The 14,412-nt window shown below is 40.3% G+C and overlaps 1 protein-coding gene across 1 annotated transcript; it reads right to left on the bottom strand.

Annotated features, from left to right (window-relative positions):
- Positions 1–116: 116 nt before the first annotated feature.
- LOC119741939 lies at positions 117–14,412 on the bottom strand. The gene is made up of 11 exons (XM_038217900.1): positions 14,312–14,412; positions 12,902–13,057; positions 12,579–12,773; positions 10,630–10,787; positions 9,674–9,863; positions 8,426–8,686; positions 7,051–7,281; positions 4,744–5,175; positions 3,898–4,040; positions 1,955–2,141; positions 117–807 (listed from the first exon to the last, which is right to left on the bottom strand). Exons 2-11 carry the CDS (start codon positions 13,053–13,055, stop codon positions 284–286), a joined length of 2,475 nt encoding a protein of 824 aa, XP_038073828.1. The 5' UTR covers positions 13,056–13,057; positions 14,312–14,412; the 3' UTR covers positions 117–283.

Below are 14,412 nucleotides of genomic sequence, written 5' to 3' on the forward strand. Positions count from 1 at the left end.
CATGGGTAATATGCATAGCTTTCATCTGAATTGGCACCACCCTGTTGTTTCTTTGCAGGAAAGCACTCAGGCAGGAAGACACTTCAGCAGCAATGGTTATTATCTGTCTCTTTTTGTCGCCATCAAGGAGATTTTTGAGCATGGAATATAAGCCTCTGTACTAATAATGTCACATGTGCACTTTCCTATGGAGCCATTGGGGGCCCACGGTCCACTGAGCACCCTAGGAAAGCACACACGTAAACAAAGTGTGACGTCATTAGTACAGAGGCTTATTTACATGTCAAGCTGGTTCCTTTTTGTACACAGCAGCAGTGTCTTTCCACAGCTTCTCGACCCTGGCTCTACCATTAGGGTCTCCCCACAGCTCCTCCAGATACCTCCACCCCTTGGCTTGGGATGTGGTTATGTGGGGGTTCTCCGGCTGCAGGCGATGGTTGTAAAGGCCAAGCACTAACTCCTTGGCCACGTGTGCCACCATGCAGGTGTACAGTACTTTCAGCTCCTCGGGAGTGAGGGGTATCACAGACTGGAAGCCAGCCAGGAGTTGAGCGGTGGCAGCAGTGGGATCAGATGCCTTCCAGTATAACATCAGGCCCATGGCTTGGGCGATCTCAAAGACAAGACAGCTGTAGACAATGTCGCTAAAGTCGATGACCCCTGTGATGCCATACATGGGTTCACTTTTTGTCCTTTTGGTCGGCGGTGATGGGTCACCATTGTTTGTTTTGCTTTCAGGAGACCTAAGGTCCGAACTTGTTTTTGTAACTAGGATGTTGTCATCATTGTAGTCGCTGTGAATAATACCTGGATATTAAAATAAGAAATGTAAAACTTTGTTTATCCTTGACTGTGGAATACCATTTCACAGTATATATTTTCTAAAAATTGTATATTTCTGTTGTTTTGTTACGTTTTTAAGGGAATTTTACCTCCGAAATGTGCATGCCCATTTGCTGCGCTTAATGCCAACAGCCTTACTGAAATAGACGATCTGTTAGCAAAAAAAGTGAGTGCTTAGAGTAAGCACCCTGAACATGGACCCAGGTGAGGATTTCATTGCTAAAATTATAGTATTGTAGTCAAGGTACTTCTGGTGGATAAAAAAATTCACACAAGGCCATCACACCTCACCCAGTCCCAGGTTGATCCTCGAGCTATTCAAATGAAGCGTGACAAAGGCATTCTTCTGTAACTTTGCATTTTCACTTTACTTATGACTGGACTTGCGAACTCACTTGTGATTTACTTGTAACCGGTCTTGTGGACTTTGACCACAATTCGTCACCGTTTTCACGAAGAGCCACATATGTGGATTTTGAAGAAAAAGCATTTTCGAGATAATCGCAAAAGAAGTTTCTCATATTTTAAAACTGCAAAAAATACCACTTTGCAACAACTTTGTGCAGCAAGGAAACCATCAAACGATTCTACGAGAGCTGAATTTTTGTATGAACCCAGTTATAAGACTTAATACATTAGTTAATTGGTGAAAATTAATTAGTAAAGATATGTGGCTCTATGTGAAAACGCAAATTCAGGTTTCCGACATATTGGCCCTTTCTGTTCAACGTGTATTTCCATAGGTGTGCATGAGTATGCGCGCAGCTGAAAATGTAACAAAGATATGTGGCTCTTCGTGAAAACGGAAATCTCACTTGACCTACTTTTACGTATTTCCGTGCAATGGGTCTTGTACGCATTCAAGGGGCCGAAATGTATGTGGTTCTTCATGAAAACGCAAAATGCATTCATCAAGATTTCTGCCCCTTGCAACATTAATGTAACTCGGAAATTAATGATGCTTTGCTTATAGAAACATGTCAAAATGGTTAAGTACACTGTTTTAAAGCAAAATATAAAAAAAAATCAAAATTGGAAAAATGGACTTTCTTGACATATGTGGCTCTTCGTGAAAATGGTGAAGAATTCTGGAATAAAAGTATGCACTCACACTTTCTCAGTGTGCTTATTTCAGGGGAAACCTCCTCCTCAAAGGTCTTGAAGACACTTTCAGCAAGCTCTCGCCTCCTCGCATCCTTAACCTCGTCCAAATGATTGCGTACCCTTGGGAGGCTTTCCATGGCCCAGATGAAAGATGACGCTCTGTCTTTGAAACTGTCAGGGATGTCTTGAAAATCCTGCCCCCCCAAAAAAATGGTTTGGAGTCACATTTAATTCATTACAAGTTAAAAATACAAACACTGAGTCCATGGTGGGGCTTCGTCTTATGATGTGCAGCAGGGAAATAACAACAATTGTGAACTACAGTGCAAGTTTAAAGCAGGGTGACCATAAGGTCAGGGCCAAATTCTGCTAAATGCACATCAAAAATCTGTCAGATTTATCAAAAATTTGCCGAATTCCTCAGAATTACTCAAAATACACTATAAACACTTAAAATCACATGCAGATTGGTAGTATTGCCTTAATTAAGATTCAAATTACATAATAAACAATTTAGTCACATAAAGATGTTGTGAAATTATTGGTAAATTTCGGGCAATATGCGGATCCGGCTACGACGAAGTCCGTTTCCCAGTGAACCTCAGCACCTAGACCAGCCAACCTGTCCCATTATGCAAGGGTTTGTTTGAAAGGATTGAAACTTTTATGTTCAAATTTGCTGTTTTTGTGTCAAATAACCATTTTTGCAGAATTCTGCCAGAAATCTGCCAAAAAAATCCATTCTGTCAAATTTTCTGTCAAACCCGTTTTTTAACAAAAATTCTGTCAAAGTTAGCCGAAAATCGGCTAAAACGGTCACCCTGGTTTAAAGGTAAGATACATGTGTAAACATCAAAAAACAACCCAACCACATTTTTATGAAATACCTTACTTGACTGTAAAGTGAATTATAGTCCCAGGCATCCTGTGAAATCATGGCACCTGGTGTGCTGTCATTTTCAAGAAAAGTGGAATGTTTGTATCAACTATGGCCGGCCGACCATCGTTGAAGCAAAAGCAAATGTTGTACATTACCTTTAAAGGGAAAATTCAACATTTGCTTTTGCTGCAGTTTTCAAAAATAAATGAATTTGGAGGATTAGTGTGCTATAGAAAATATTGTTAAACTAGCTTGTTTCACGTTTTGAGTTCGGAGATGCTGGAAAATCCAAGAAAACCAACCATATTCTTGCAGTCTGGTTCTCTGACCCCACTTAAGATGAGACGTTGCAATTTATAGACATTGGGGATTGTAAGGTAAGAGAATCAGTCTAGCAGGCCTGTTCCCCTTCACAGATGTGCAATCAATTGCAAAGTTAATGCAGAATGACTAAAGATGAAAAATTAGGAGCAGTTTTAAAAAAAAAAGCTAATTTTCTCCTATGATGCTCGGCCGACCAGCATTGGAAAAATATAAGTGTTCTTGAAAATGTCAGCACACAAGGAGCCACCATTTTACAGTTTGCTTTAGATTGTCATTCACTAACAGTCCAGTAAGATATTTTGTTATAATTTGATCATTTCGTTTCTTGATGTTTGCAAATGTTGTATCTTCCCTTTAAGTGAAAGGGCATTCTCAAAAATAAAAATAAAAAACCAACACTATTCATTTTTGGGGAGGGAGGATGTGGCTTCCAGCGGCTAGCAGCCATACAATCATTTCTGGCTCCAACTACATGAACTGCAAAAAGTATAAAAAGTATCGAAAACAGGGGTATCTAGCATTAGGTAAGAATGTCTTTCAGAAATACTGGGTGAAGAAAACGAATCAGGAAACTTGAGCTACCCCATGCCATGCCTTTCTCTTCCCCCTTACCAATCCCCCCTTCCCCCAAAAGATATGACAATGCAACATTAAAAAAAACAGGCTAAGATTAGTACTTCAAAAGGATGGTCACTTTAAGAATTTTACCCAAGCTGACAACTGTTTTTTGGAATTCAATACCTTACCCACAATAATCGATCCATTTGTGCCATCTTCACTCCAACATCATAGCACAGTTGCTCAGGAACGGGACTGACCTTACTTATGGTCTGACCGGAGATGAATGTCAGTAGAAACACCAAGAAATACCCGCATCGCTTTTGGTCATCTGCAGAGGAGTACATTTTTATTAATCTTTTAGTCATTTGTAATTTTCTCCGAAATCAAGTAATGTAGGAACCTAATGGAACCTTCTGTGTATCCCTCATCCAAATTAAACAGGAATAAAACATGTTTGTATCCTGTTGCAAACATGTTTTTTTAAAAACATGTTTGAAACGATTGTATTGGAACAGCTAAAAACAGGTCATCTGCAGAGGAGTACATTTTTATTAATCTTTTAGTCATTTGTAATTTTCTCCGAAATCAAGTAATGTAGTAACCTAATGGAACCTTCTGTGTATCCCTCATCCAAATTAAACAGGAATAAAACATGTTTGTATCCTGTTGCAAACATGTTTTTTTAAAAACATGTTTGAAACGATTGTATTGGAACAGCTAAAAACAGGAAAAAAACATCATGATTTAAACAGGCTAAGAACAGGCTACAGGAAACGGTTTTCAAACAGGTTCCTGTTTTTTGAAAACAGGATCCATGTTCTAGAAAGTAGGAATAAAACATGTTTTATTCCTGTTTTAAGAATACAGTGCAGTATATACTGCAATTAAAGTAATAGCAGCTGAGCTCTATCTTCCTAAATCCTCCGTCTAACATCCTAAAGGAATTTGCATGATCTGATATGGTTGGGTGGCATATATTATTTTTGAGTACATTAATTCCTTCCTTTCAATCTATTTTGTAACTTTCTCACCACAGTCTCCTCCTCGGCTGTTCATATACATCTTTTCCAAGCTCAGGAAACCACCCTGTACATTTGCTACTGGTGTGGCGCAGCAGAATCCCTTATCTGTCAGAAATCGCAAGACGGCAACCTGCATGTCAAAGGCCACCCTGTCTGCCGAATCTTCTGAGTTGATCACCTTCAGCACAAACTCCTGGCCGCCCACCCTCGTCGCAGAGTCCCCGCCCCCAAGCAGGACGTAGAAGTTTTGATCGTCATAGGCAATGAACTCTCGGATGTTCCTGACGTCCTGCGTCTGGACCGAGTACAATTTCTGGAGAAGCCTCTTCACGTCTTTTGACGAGAGGGTGGGCGTGATCTTTGCGATGGAGCAGGAATTTGATGACGAATCGGTGTCTTCTTTGGAATGGCTTGATGAAGGTGGATTTTCCATGGATGGACCTACGCATAATGGTGAAGGGAATAAATGTGATGAATGAATGAATGGATGAATCTATGCCATGTTATAGTTGATAGGAGAAACAGCCGCTGTTATTGTACTCTGCTGAACCCGAGATCTATTGAGAGCATGTTAACGTTTAAGTCACCGTAGCGCCAAAACCGCATGGCCCATTACTCACTGTAGTGCCCAAACCCCCCCCCCCCCCCCTCTCCTTGAATCTATGGTTTTGTTGATTCTTCAGTGAAAAAAAAACACAATGTGATGCAATGGTAGTACAGGGCCCAATTTCACGACGCTGCTTAACAGTTAGCAGAAAAGTTGTGTTTAGCATAGCAGAAAAATTTGCTAACCTTAAGCACTATTTCACGGCGTGGACGTGCTAACGGTCGCGCGTGCATGGAGATTTCTATGTTACGTCACTAATTTAAGCAAATTTTTCCTCTGAAATAAGCATGCCTTTTGCTGTGCTTATGCTTACGGTCACCATGAAATAGACCGAGGCTCTGTTAGCAGAAAATCGTGTGCTTAGCAGCGCCGTGAAATTGGGCCCAGGTGCTAATGGGTTAATAGGCCATGAACTTGAGAGTATAGCGTTAGCAAGGGTTTACATAAGCAGGATAATGCCATTTATCAAGCACGGTTTATGATGCATCCCATTCTCAAGTAACTAAATTCCCAGGGTGGGCAAGGGAGGGTAGGGGTAAGGGATAGCGTTGGGGCTTATATTTGGCATGTAGGCAGTATAGACTACAACAGAAACAACGCAATGGCAAGCTCATGTTTTTGCTACACTGACAACTTGTTTCTCTACTTTACATTTAATACAAAATTCCTGAGTTACATTGTACCTGAGATGAAATAAATTATGTTGGTTGTTTTCATTCATGTTGTAGAATTTGCTGGGATTCCCCGATTTGGTGTAAGTTTTTCATTTTATCAAAATTCCTTAAACATCAGGAATCACTCTGATAATTCAAGGGATACAAGCATTTTTGTCTATCTTTTAAAATCTAGCTTAATTTTTTACAAAAATCCTATTTCTCCTTACACTTACTTTCAGAATATGTTCTTTTATCTTATCTATAAAGTATTTTTGAAACAACTATGATTTGTATGTCTATATTTTCAATTATAATTATATTTATGTCTTTATTATTGTCAAGGTCGTTACAGTGGAGGTCCAACTGCAACAATAAATGGAAAACCAAAAAGTATGATTAAAATTGATTAAAAGAAACAAGTTTCAAATTAAAAAAAAATGGTGATATTTGAAATAGATAAGTGACCCTTTGCTCAGATTTTCCTGAAAAGTTCTTTCACTTTCACAATTGACAGCAGTTAAGGATTGTTTTCTTGTATTGGCTTATGGACAGAGAAACTATACTGTACTCCTCTAAAAAAAGTCACAAATTGTCACGTCCATGTAACAAGGTCGTATCTCCTAAAATGGGCCCTACGTGAAACGCGAGTTTCAGATGGTCGTCAAAATGTCGTATCTCACTTAAAACAACCCGGATGTACACACAAGGTCAATGGACGTAGAGATACGACCTTGTTGCATGGAGCGTATTCGCGCCAGATACGGCTTTGTTGCAGAATGGAATTGTTGCACTGACGCGACGAAATATGTCCACTGGTGTTCATCAGTAAAATTTGTGCTCACAATTAGTGAAATGACGACAATTAATTTTTTTGAAACTGAGTGTCTGTGGCGACAGATTGGAATAAACAATCCTGGGTTTGTTTTATATGTAACTGTCTATTACCTTTCATTTTAAATTTACCATAGACATGGTAGAGTTGCGCTTATATTTTCCTGAATGGAAAAGTAGACTGTTCACCTATGTAATGTTGTACAGACTGTAACTATTTACGGTAAAGCTCCGCAATGCTCTCCCACATGCTCAGCAGCTCCTGGTTGGGTTTGCTCCAGAGTCGTTCCAGCACGTTCCAGCCTGTCCTCTGCGTGTCTAGCACGTACCCGTTGTCTGGATGCTGGGAGTAGGCATGCAGACCATTGACCAGGCTCTGTACCAGGCGGGCCGCGCTGCAGCATCGGAGTAGGCTCATCTCGGTGGACGTCAGGGGGAGCACCGAGTTGTAGCCTGACAAAATTGAAATGTTGATTATATTTTCATGACACACTACAGACTCCTTGCATGATTAGCCTCTCAACGGTTACAAAGTTTGGAGGGACCACTTGGAGGGACTCTTTAAGATAGAGTCCATCATTTGCAGCTATCCAAAAAGAAACTGACGTAATTATTGTAGAAAAACATACTTGGTTGAAAGATAGTAAGGGAACTAAACTCCCTGTGAAATAATTCTTTCTGGCATGCTGTCATTTTGAAGAAATCAATGAAAGAAGGCCTTTCCAACGATGCGTCTAAAGATGTTGTTAGAAATTTCTGTTAGTAGTTCATTTTTTTTATTCGGCAAAGCGCGCGCAAGCGTTGACACGACGCACATGCGCGCGCGGTTGCTGTAATTCGTCGGATCAGTGCGCAACATCTCGTAGCTGCAATCGGCTCAGTGCGAACATGTCTCGGATGCTGAATTCAGGCCCAATTCAAAACATGATTCAGCAACTTTTGATTTGAAATTGAGATCCTAGAATGTTGTTTTTCTCGAAATATACAGCTGAAGCTGAGCTGAAACTTCATCAGGTTAGTTGTTCAGCACCCTTCTTTAGTTTTGAGCACTTTTGTTGCTTCAAATGAACAAAATACACGAATTACAAATGATAGACTGTACCTTTAAATGTTTTGCTGATGGCACCTGACACTCATGCAAAGAGGCCACATGTTTGTGCACATTCAGAATACTCATACACATCTATGCCAAAGGTGCTTTAGCCAGCACCCGTACACACTTTGTGTCCTCAAACTGGGGCTCTCCTGATGGTAATGAAGTGCTATCTACTGTTCATGCACCGAGCCCATTGCTTGGTGTACTGTTTCATTACATTCACACATAATTCAGTCTCACAAAAACATTTTCATACAGAGTTTTAAAATACGAGATACACACATGTGCCAGAAAGAGCAAAGGTGTATAAGATCTGGAAACCTGCATTCAATTTTCCCTTCACATTTCAGAGGGAGTACATGAAACTGTCAAGTGAAGTCCTCGTAAGTGAATAACAAGTCCATGCGGACACTCACCAGTGAATAAATATTGTCACTAAAATTCACGTAAAAAATGTAATGAAAATGAAAGAGAAAAATATGATCACAATTGTGCTCATACCTGCCAAAAAGTGAGCACCAGAAACCAGAGGATCCCCGTGGGGCTGGCTCATCATCATGTATGCCAGGGAGTTGCCGGCGTCAAACAGCAAGTTGGAATAGACAATGTCCGAGAAGTCAATGACCCCGAGGTCACCCAGCCAAGAGTCCTGATTGGCCGGTATGTCCAGGCCGCCGGCCGTGTGCCACTGGGTCTCGCTGGGGGCAGGTCCATCTTGCTGACGGACGATGTTCATGTCGTTGAAGTCAGTATGGAGAACGCCTAGAGACAAGATACCAGAAAGTTTGACTTCTTTATAACCACAGCCTGATTATTCAAAGTCGACCACAAGATTTTGAATGATTTTGCTGGTTGAGGAAGGTTGAGAAATGACTTTTTTACATGGTGCTAGATTTCCTGGAAGATAAAGGAAGGTGGAAATGATTTAGAAATTAGCGTTATTATTCCAAAAATGATATTGACCAGTGACAGTGTAATCGAACAAACTTTCCAGACTGTGACTGCTACTGGTCACTGGCAGGGCAAATTCAAGCAAACCACAAAAAGGCAACTTTTCAGTAAAAGAATGAACCAGGTTATGGGCAAGTCCAAGAATTCGTGCACATTATGTCCCATACGTAACCCAAGTTTAACCTGAGACATTCACAGATTTCAGTGTTATTTTTATTCTACCACTGGGCATCTGCAAGGAGAACACCCACAAGAATGTTTATGTTGTTAGACTTTGCAATGATTACGTAATTTAAGAAACATGGGTGTTATGTACGGGACAACATGGGGACCCTCTCTTTGTAATAATAATAATCACAGCTTCTTATATAGTGCTTTTAACTAAGATCAAATGGCTTTACATTATTATTACCCCTGATCATGGAGCCAATTAAACATTCCAAATACCATCTCAGCTCCCAAGGGAGTATACAGCTCGATGCAGCCCGTTAGGCGCAAGCAAGCTTATTCAATCACAATAACCATCTCTGCCCTCACAGGTACCTATTTACTCCTGGGTGACGAGAAGCAAAGAATGACAAAGTGCCTTGCCCAAGGGCACAGAAACTAAGACCCCAGGCTGGACTCGAACCCACAACCTGCAGCTTTACCAACAAACCACAAATCCAGTGCCCTTCACCACGAGGCCACAGCACTCCACTACTTGTCTTTATCGGAATCTGACTATGTCCCTTGAGAAGTTTATGACTTTTCAACATCAAGAAACTTTTTTGGCAACATCGATAATTGTTTCCTTACATCGTCGTAAATCAGCCATCTTTGGCGCAACCTGCGTCTCTAATTCTTCCAGAACCTCCTCGGCCAGCTTGCGTTTCTCCACGTCCGTGACCGCCCAGAGTATATCACGCACTAACGGGATGCAGTTTGGGGACCACCTAAACTCTCTGGCCTTCTTCTCCAAGGGTGCTATCGATGGCCCTTGGAAATCCTGCAAGGTTGAGAAAATGTTCTTGACCAAGTTTGCGGAAATCGTTTTTTTTCTTGACTTGTGTCATATTGGCAAAGTTGTCATTTTATGCAGATTTGTTGTAAAGCAGAATTTATTTGACACCAAGATCTAAGCCTGTGTGTCTTGGACTGTAAATTGTTAAAAACAAACATTTTGTCCTTTACTGGTGTATAAGCACTGTATATTGAGTGCTGTTTGCGGGCATGAGAGAAAATAAAATCACAAGCGTTTTTATACTGGTGGAGCTTGAATCCACAGATTCCTGCTGATTACGCAAACGTCTTACAACTTGACTTCTGTGCATGCAAATGTCAGAAGACCAGCTTGAGATGGGTACCACTTAATACCACGTTTACTTCTTCGGTCTTCTTTGTTCATGAATAGCCAGCCCTTTTGACTGAACAAAGAGTTCCCACCCATTTTTTTTGTAAACATTACAGCTCTGGGGTGTTTTTGTAAAAGCCCAGTGGTCACTGAATCCTGCAAACAATACACAATTTTCGCGGAGGGCCCTGCGTGCGGTACCTCAACTGTCACGTTTTGTTGGTGCGACTGTGAGCTTTCGGTAAAATCAGATAACCGTTATTCAGTTTGTAAAATAAAAAGGATAACCGGATTGTGAAATCTCTGATTTCCCCCACCACTAGTACCACTATAAATGACTTTGATAAAAATTTGCGTGGAGGAGGCAAGAACGATGAAATACAAAAAATATTGTCCAACGTGAGTTAACAAAAGTGCTTACCAGCAATGCCTTGTCAATGGTTGCCAGAAACTGTCCCATCGTATAGAAACACTTATCGGGCACTGTAGTACCTGGCTGATAAAGTTCTCGGACTATCGTTCCCGGGAGGAATACCAGCATGCGTACAATGAACTTCAATCCTGTCGGCTGCTTACCAGCTAAAAGAAAATGCAATATGAAACATAATTGCAATTGGAAAACCTGCACACATCTTTTTATTTGTTAAAGAGGTTGTGGAATGCTCGAAGACATTTCCGTCATTTTTCGGGTATATGTAGCCTAAGGTGTGATGAAATAAAAACGACTATTGTGTCTGTCATGAAATGAGTACAAACGGTACTTTTGAGAGCTGTTTTTCAGGTCCTGTTTTGACCGGAACGTGCAATTTGTGTAATAGTCGTCGTTGGGGGCAGCAAACAAAACATAGTAAATCGTGACGTAATAAACAGGACTCGTTTATACTACGCTGCATCGGGAGTCCTGTTTATTACGTCACGATTTACTAGTTTTGTTTGCTGCCCCCAATGACAACTTTTACACAAATTGCACGTTCGGGTCGAAACAGGACCTGAAATACAGCTCTCAAAAGTACCTTTTGTACTCATTTCACGACAGACACAATAGTCGTTTTTATTTCATCACACCTTAGGCTACATAAACCCGAAAAATGACGGAAATGTCTTCAAGCATTCCACAACCTCTTTAACCCTCCTTATGGGAAGTTACTATTCAGAGCAATAGTAAAACACTTTGTGAAGGGATATGAAGTGTTAAAGTAACTGTGTCACAAAGAGAGCCACTGCCCCCACAATGAAACAGCACTACGGAGAGCAGTGTGGCTTAACCCGATCTGTCTGCTTGCCCTGATACCTCAACCACATAACAAAATTGTGCAGGAAATTTGAAGTGTAAAGGCGTCTTTCCATATGCACGTTTTTCGGTCCGTTACGCACACGTTGCGCGAGCGCTGCATTCATGCGTTTCATCTTTACGGTCACAAAAATCAGCTTCATATTGTAGCACACGTCCCTAATCATTATGTACGCATACACTGCGTGTCCGTTCCGATCGTCCGTCAAAATTGCAACGAAACATTTTTTTTACTGGGGGGGGGGGGGGGTTGGCATTTTTCTCATGTTTTGTTGAATTATTTTCCTCATTTGTTTTTAAATTGCGTGCATTGAAACTTTTTAACTTTTTAACGTTTAATGTGGACATCCACAATAATTGGGTCTTTGAACTATAATGGGGGGGGGGCATTTTTTACTCTTTTTTTGTTGGACTATTTTTTTGTTTTGTTTTTGTCTTCTTGGTCTTTGTTTTTTATATTTTGTGAATGTTTGTTGTTTGTATGTGTTTTTAATGCCGAATAAATAATAATAATAATAATAAAATCACTCCATGGGCGATTTTGACGCATACGCAGTGCTTGGAGCAAGTGCAATCAATCATTACAAGATGATGGTAAACCCTATCGTCTTTCCTGCTTTGGAAAATTTGAGAAACTAATTCCCATTGTTTTCAATCTTGATTGGAATGAATTCTTTAAATTGACGCTGCGGCTGCAATCAATAAACGTATTTGATTTTGACGGCATGCAATTTTCTTCTTCCTCCATTGCTAACCAAATACAGTGCGCATACTTCATGAATGAAAATGGAAAGGTCAATCGCATGAGCAAAACACATCACGAACGCAACGCATACCCAACGGACACAACATGGGATGAAAGCGTGGATATGGAAAGGCACCTTTATCCATACTCCACAGAAGATTGCTTCAAAGGAATTTGAAATGTGGGTGCTAACTCTATTGGCAAAAGTGGTTTTGCAAAACTTGAAGGGTTGTGAAGTGCAGAAGACTACGAAGGTTAATGCAACCAACCCTACACTGACCTCTAGCAAAGATTTTTAAAAATGAGGTTGTTCAAATGTTTTCATTGATCTTACATTTATCAACAATCTCTTCCAAACTGAGGTAGTCTCCGCTCAAGTTTTTCACAGGGGTGGGGCAGGGTATCCCAGACTCCGTCAGGTGAAGAAGGACGTCCGTCTCGGCCTGAATCCAATCGGGGTTGCCGGACTCTCGCGAGTTGATCACCTTCAGGACAAATTCGCTGCACTCGGCAGAGCTGGAGCTCTTGACTAAGGATGTGACGTTAACAAGTTTGAACATTTAAACGAAAAAAATAAAGATATTTACACAACTTTTGGCTGAATTGTTTAAAATGTTTTAATTTACCAGAAAAAAAATTGTGGATTCCAATTCTTACTCTTAATGAAGAAATTCAGATCGTCGTAGCCAGGAAGTTGCTTGATCTGGTCAACTGACCAGCCATAGAGCTTGCTGACCAGCTCCCTTGCGCCTTCGTCATCCAAGCAGGCTGGGTATAGAACCACATGGTCATCTCCAGAGGATTGCGCCATTTCTAGTAACAGACCAAACAAATAGTATTTGTACTGATTGGTTAAAATCTAGATGAAGAGGCGGGGTCTTGCCTAATTAATCAGCGAATCTGTTCAGGCCCAATAGACCATGGCATTCGCCGTGGTCTATACTACGTAAGATACATCAACATTTTAAATAATATGGAAACTCAGTTCATTATTCACACTAATCACAGACAGTGAATATTTAGCCGGAGACCACAAACCTTAGTAAACGTTAGCTTGCCTGATCTGGATATGCACTATGAACATGTGCAGTTACTGGTTTTTTGTACTTAAACATTTTCCGGTGACAAATTTTAGTCTGGCTCCATGCCAACATTATTGATGTAACTTTGTATTCACAAGATGGGAATCAGACCATTCTACAATTTCAGACTTCATTTCCCTTTAAAAAACATCTTCCACTTCCAGAGCCACAAATCTGTATGTAAATGTAATACTCTGCAATAAAATGTTTGAGACATGATTAAAAAAATAAAGAAGAATATTCATATTTTTTGGGAATGGGGAAATTTTTTTTTTTTTAATTTTGCCAGCGGGGATCAAACCCGGATCTTCCCGCATATATCATTGCTGCCTTTATTCATAGCTCCTTGCTTTTGTTAACACTTATTTGTATTGTTTCATGACTTCTTATACTTGTAATCTTGTCTCCTCTTGAGTTACATTGTCATATTCTCTTTATATGTTTGTTGCAAATCTTGGCCGAATAAATAATAATAATAATAATAATAATATTATGAGATCCATTGCTTATCCACTAGGCCACAGGTGCTACACAACCATTGGTAGTAATTTAATATATCTTATAATTCAGCCCTATCTTAGAGAGTACTGCGCCCTCTGTTGATAGGGATTGCCGCCGGCAATATATCCACTATCTTATTAATATTAGTTAGCCATGTTAGCCTACATCATGGAGGAATAAAAACAACATCAAATAAACATGATAAAATATTAACTAGGCAAATGCTAGGCCAATTTGTAGGCCTACCGGTATCATAACCTCCAGCAAATTTCATTAAATTCTGCAATGTTGCAACCTGTCACTGCTTTTTTTTCTTCACATATCATCCAAATAAAGGTCAGTCATTGCAAAATGATGACAAGACATGAAACATTTCCTTGACTCTCCATAGACTTTGTACACAACGCCGAGGTGGCGTCAGGTTGCAACAATCTTTCAAGTTTCATTTTATTGCAGAGCCAGAGGGCCTAAAATAAAGCTAGACCTTTCTTTCCTAATTTGTGGCTCCAAAAGATTGTTCAAGAAGTATCCAGTTGACTCCTGACAGATGCTCAGCTGCGATAGCCCCGGCCCCATCAAAATCTG

This window comes from Patiria miniata, unplaced genomic scaffold, assembly GCF_015706575.1.
Source record: "Patiria miniata isolate m_02_andy unplaced genomic scaffold, ASM1570657v1 HiC_scaffold_5, whole genome shotgun sequence".
Lineage (NCBI taxonomy): Eukaryota > Metazoa > Echinodermata > Asteroidea > Valvatida > Asterinidae > Patiria > Patiria miniata.